This window comes from Meleagris gallopavo, chromosome 4, assembly GCF_000146605.3.
Source record: "Meleagris gallopavo isolate NT-WF06-2002-E0010 breed Aviagen turkey brand Nicholas breeding stock chromosome 4, Turkey_5.1, whole genome shotgun sequence".
NCBI lineage: Eukaryota > Metazoa > Chordata > Aves > Galliformes > Phasianidae > Meleagris > Meleagris gallopavo.
Genome location: NC_015014.2, coordinates 20,642,143 through 20,647,801, shown reverse-complemented (window position 1 = coordinate 20,647,801; position 5,659 = coordinate 20,642,143). Strand labels below are relative to the sequence as shown.

Genomic DNA, 5,659 nt, shown 5'->3' with positions numbered 1-5,659 from the left:
GCTGCGGGCGCTGTTTCCAGGTAGGGTCCGGCCCTGCTCCCCGCTGCCCCCCGGCTCCTTGCTGCCCGCTCTCTCGGTGTTGTGTTTGTGAGCAGATCTGCCCCGTGGTGCCCGGCGCTGGAGGCGGCCTGCCGAGTACTGCTCTGCCATGAGACAGTTCGCCTGCCTGCTGCACCTCTGCCACCGTGCCGCCTACGAGCAGCTGAGGAAGGTTTTCCCCCTGCCGCATCCCGCCAGCCTGATCAAGCAAGTCTGCTCCCAGCCTCTCTGTGTGCGGGGTGAGGGGTTGTGTATGCAGCACAACCCCTGCGTGAGCAATTCCAGGGAACCTGCTGAGCTCCAAAGCGCTCTCCCCCCTGTATTGATGTGACAGAAGCTTAATTTAAGGACCTTGGATGCTGTGGGGGATGTACGTGGTGTAGCAGAAACAGAGGACCACAAGAAGGCTGAGGTCCTCTGACCCCACTTTGACACACAGGCACAGAAATACTGTTCAGTCTGTGCTCTTAGAATTCAGAGCGTAGACGTGAGAGAAGGGAGGGATTTGCCACTTATAGGCAGGAAGAGGACTGTGAGTAATGGCCCTTAAATAGAAGCAAGAGCTAAGCAAGCACCTGCTGTACTGCTCCAGCAGCCCAGAGAGTTGGACAGGGCAGCGTCCACAGAAAGCAAAAATATTTAACGTAAAAAACCAAGGACTAGTTTTTTGGAAAAAGGAAGAGATGTGAAGAGAACTTGAGGAAGGGAAGGAATGCACCAAGCAGACAGGATGGAGGCTTGGGTTTTCTTACCTTGCCACATAAGGATTGAGGGAAGTAGCTGAGAACTTGGAAGCATCTGATTCTAATTTATGGGAGACATTTCCAAAGCATACAACTGAGTTGCATAACTCTTTGCAAGTAAGTGCATGGGCTGAGAATCCATAACCTGTAGTGCAGCCAGAGGCATTAGCAAGGGGCGAAGTAACAGTGCACAACATAAACGTTGAAGAAAGTCCCTGGCATCTCCACAGACCTGCCCTAAGAGTAGGGCCAGGGGACACGATGGACTGAGCAGAGTAGGATTAAGCTCCAAGATCTTCTCAACCAGATTAAGGTTTGCAGCATGGAGAAAGTGCATGCTGTGGAGAGAAGCTTGGCTTTGCTGGGCCATTGCAGTGCTCCATGGTACTCTGCTCAGTTTCCTTTTTCTGTTGTCCTAATCTCCACTTTAGAGGCAGGAACCCACTTTGTTATTTCCACATTAAAAATTCTGTTTGACTTTCCATCACTGGGCTATGAGAAAGAAACACATGTTTCAGCTCACTGTGTGCTGGCTGAGTCTGCAATGCAGCTCTTTACGTGCCTGACAGTTTTTATAAAGTGCTGAACTGTGCTGGCTGTTGCTTCAGTTTTCTCAGAAGCACATCCCCTAACCACATGCTCCTTTTTTTTCCAGCTGGCTGTCTAACGATGCTGCAGCTCCAGGCTTCAGCAATGATATGTTCCTCCAGCTTCAAGAAAAGGTGGAGAGAGGGGAACAGGCCTACTGCTACTGTACCCTGATGGTACAGGATATGTCCCTGCAGAAGTGCCAGGAGTGGGACCGGCAGACCCAGCGTCTGACCGGCTTTATTGACTTGGGAGCAGGCAGCCTTGATGCTGATGAAGCTCCGCTGGCCTCAGAAGCGGTAGTTGTTATGGCAGCCGGTATCTCAAGCCCTTGGAGGGCTCCCCTTGGCTACTTCTTTGTGAGCAGCGTGACTGGTTGCCTGCTGGCTCAGCTGCTTCGTCAGGCCATCAGTAAGCTGAACAACATTGGTGTCACAGTGCTGGCCGTGACATCGGGTGCCACCGCATGCGGGGCTGAGACAGCAAGAGCTCTGGGGATCAGGATCAACCCCCAAAGGATCCGCTGCGCTTTCCATCACCCACCCAGCTCCGCTCACTGCATTGCATACTTCTTTGATGTTTGTCATGCTCTCCAGTTGATAAAGAACACACTGCAATACTTCCAGAAGATACAGTGGCTCAGTGACACTGTGCAGTGGCAGCATGTGGTGGAGCTGGCAACTTTACGGGAGAAAAAGCTGTTAGGGCGCAGGTCATGCCATCCAGAGCGTGAAGAGACCTACCAGCTAGAGGTCAACCTCGCTGCCCAGTTGTTCAGTGAGGGTGTTGCTGATGCACTGGAGCACCTCCAGAAGCTGGGCCTGGCCTCATTTCAGAACTGTGGTGGTACTGTCAAGTTTCTGCGTATGATGAGTCGTCTGTGCAATGTATTTCATGGCAATGGACTGAAGGGGCCTTTGCCAGCCGGAAATTATAACAAAATCAGCCCCCTCTTCCATGAAGCTAAGAGCTTCTTTGTTACCTTAACAGACTCTACAGGGAGATACATTATTAAGAGCAAACGCAGACTGGGCTTTCTGAGTTTTTTGCTCAATGCTGAGAGCCTCAAGTGGCTTTACAGCAACCCTGTGCTTCAAGAGGGTGCTCCTTCCCAACGCTTCCTGACCTCTGCCTTCAGCCTTGACCCGTTGGAGCAGTTTCTCTGGGCTCTCCAGCAAGCCTGCAGCACTGGCAGTGGGAACCCCACCTGTGCCATGTTTCAGGCTGCCTACCGCAAAGTGCTGGCTGGCTGCAGCCTGGAGCCAGACACTCTGCACAGCACAGCAAATACAAGTAGCTTGGACTTGTCTCACAGGACAGACCTTACCCTTGGTAGCATTTGTTCTCAGTATAACCCAGCTCACAGGCGGATGCTGGCAGCAGAGCTCCCTTGTGCTGGCCTTCTTTTGCGTGACTCTCCTCTGAGCAATGCACTTACAGACCTATCGCTGTACAAGCAGAGCATCACCTTTGCTGCAGGCTTAGTTGCTGAGCAGCTAGCCTCCAGCTTGCGATGTGAGGCTTGTGTTGCATCCCTCTTTGAGTCAGATGGGAGCCGGCTAAGGTGTGGAGCAGTGCTCTATATCAAGAAGTTACATGGACTAAGCCTGCCCTCAGCAAGCGTGCACCATGTGGCATACATTTCTGAACAAGTCCTGAGCAGGCACAGACAATTGGGAGATGACAACAAGAACTCCAAGTTACATTATTTGTCCCTAGAACAGAAAATTTTCCATGAGCTTCTAGGACAAAATCACCTCTTCCCCACTTTTTCTGAGCATTTATTTGAGGGGGAATTGCACACTGACAATCACTACACAATTTTAGTGAAGGGAATAGCAGAGCATTACTTAAACATCAGAACAAACCAAGCCCAAAAATTGAACTTCAGTTACCACTGTGGCAGGCACAGATTGAAGAGAGCGAAGGGAAAGCATTTGTTCCTATCACAGCTAAGTAGCTGTTGGTCAAGCCAAACCCATGCAGGATCATGAATATTTATTGCTGTTCTCCATTGAGGCTCAGTGGCCAGATCCATGCAATAGGCACCAGAAAACCACATGGTGTCTTTCCATAATTTGCCAGGCAAAACTAGTCTTGACGAGTGATGACTTGGGACACCGTGAATGTTCTGACCCCAGTTTGAGTAGGCAAAGCAAGGAAGTCCATCTAGCAGCCCTGTGAAGCAGCCACATATTTTCTGCAACTCAGGGCAAATCAGGATAGGGAGCAGTTGCTTAAAATGCCCGGGCAGGTGGCAAGGGACAGCATGGTGTCTGCTCCTGATGCTGGCTAGTGTAGTGCTGTGAGCACTCGTGGTAGGAGAGAAGACACATCCATATTTGCAAGGGGCAGGGGATTGGTGTGCTGCTAACTCAATTTTACCATTAACAGATCTGCGATAAAATCAGCTGGAACGGAGAGACTCTAAAGGGAAAATGCTTAAAAATGGAAATAAATCATATGGAAACAAAATGGGACTTGAGTTGTACATAGATCTGATGAGCCAGGCATGCAAGCTGTTCTTAAGTCTAAAACTTGGTGAAGAGAAGACTACAGCAACTGCAAAGCTAAACCCACGTGTCTCACAAACGAGGTAATGGACATGAAACAAACAGTTGTCATTCAAGGCACAAGGGCAGTGCTACTTCATCACTTGTGCAGGAGCACCACACATCTATGTACAGGCACGCTGCAGCAAGCGGAGTGTGTCAGGTCCCATACATGGCCCCCCAGAGATCCCCCGTCACTGTGCACAACCCTTCATCTTAGAGCTGGCATTCCATCTTATTTTGCTCCCTGAGCTGCAAGACAGGTCTGTCTCATCCTTAGACACTGTTTCCCTTGAACAAAGCAATAGGCCAGGTTTCTTCAGTCAATTCAGTATTGTGGTGAGGAAGGTGCGTTGGTATGCTGTGTTTTACCTCTAACAGGAATTTCATGTAACTCATTGCACTGCTCACTTTTTGCTACACAGAACAGAGGTTGCATCCATGGAAATAGGAGTGTAGATTTTCCCACACAACTCTCCAGCTTTCCAGTCTGATTACCCATGCAAAAAGCCATCACTAACTGCCACAAAACCGTTTCAGCTAGAATACATTTTGCAGGAAAACATCTCCCGCATATGTATGCATTTTTTTGGGTCAACTAGAAAACGCTTCCAGAATCCCTATGATTGGTTAATCTGCATCTTACTGCACTTGAGTTAGAATATTTGCACTGCCTAAACCTCCAGCCACAAGATGAGATGAGTCATAGGGGAGCAGGCACTTCCTTGCTGCATATTTTTTTTTGGCTGGATAGTTGCCTGCTACCACTTCCTGTTTACATCAGAGTGAGTCTGTCTTGCCTGACGCAGACTGAGCCTTCTCTCCAAGGGGATGCTCGTAGACAAAAAATGAGAATGAGACTCTGACCTCCAGTGGTGCCCATGACCAACATAGTTCTTCCATCCTTCTACACTTCACTTAAATATTGATGAAGGAGTTTTCAAAACACTGCTGAAGTTTCCCAGGGTTTAGCAGAATTAGGCCTGAGCCAGAGTACATTATTAGAAGACAAACAAAGAAAAACAAGTTGCAGTTACCAGATAGCCTAAGAAAGCCGTCTGATATTCAAAGTAAGCTTGACAGTTGCTATAGGAGTCCTGTACAAATTAAACATTCATTTCCCAAAACGCAGACCAGCTGTTGCCCAGCAGAAATGCTTTTAGCTATTCTCACACTCCAGGAACTGCCAGGTTTCAGAGGAACTGTTGAGTATTTGTAATCGCCAGGGAATTTTCCCCACTGTGCCTGTTCACAGTCTCTCTTCTCAGCACCATCTCCCTATGCAGATGTTCACCATCTCTGAAGCACCCACACTTGTGCCAGCACTCTGCATTTCTAGAGTCCATACAAACTTACTCAAATCACTTTGATATCATAATTTCTTCTCTCAGTCTTCTGTTGCATCCTTGTCATCACATATATTTTCAAGTTCATGTAATATCACATGAAACTGCGTCTGCTTTCCCTGTGCTCTGCTCATCCTCCTTTTTCTCCTTTTCACCCCTCCTGCAGATGGTGGCAATCTACACTCACTGGAGCTGCTGCCACATCTCCAGGGCTGCTCCTGCGGCCTGATACCATCTCACAGTGCCAAGAGAACACTAGCTGCATTGTTACATGCCATGCATGGCAAGGTGTGAAAGTAACTAATAACCAATGGTTTATCTCTGGTAGGATTCAATCGTGTATTGGAAAGTCAAGGCAGTACTAAACATTTACAGAATAGTATAAATGTTT

The 5,659-nt window shown here is 48.6% G+C and overlaps 1 protein-coding gene across 1 annotated transcript; it reads left to right on the top strand.

Moving 5' to 3' along the window:
- Positions 1-6: 6 nt before the first annotated feature.
- On the top strand, positions 7-3,519 carry THAP9 (THAP domain containing 9). Its single transcript, XM_019614627.2, has 3 exons — positions 7-20; positions 96-246; positions 1,438-3,519. Exons 2-3 carry the CDS (start codon positions 149-151, stop codon positions 3,362-3,364), a joined length of 2,025 nt encoding a protein of 674 aa, XP_019470172.1. The 5' UTR covers positions 7-20; positions 96-148; the 3' UTR covers positions 3,365-3,519.
- The last annotated feature ends 2,140 nt before the right edge of the window (positions 3,520-5,659 follow it).

Coding starts and splice junctions, on each gene's coding strand:
- THAP9 (XM_019614627.2), top strand. CDS start 149: ATGAGACAGTTCGCCTGCCTGCTGCACCTCTGCCACCGTGCCGCCTAC. Junction 247..1,437: donor CATCCCGCCAGCCTGATCAA/GCAAGTCTGCTC, acceptor TTTTTTTTCCAG/CTGGCTGTCTAACGATGCTG.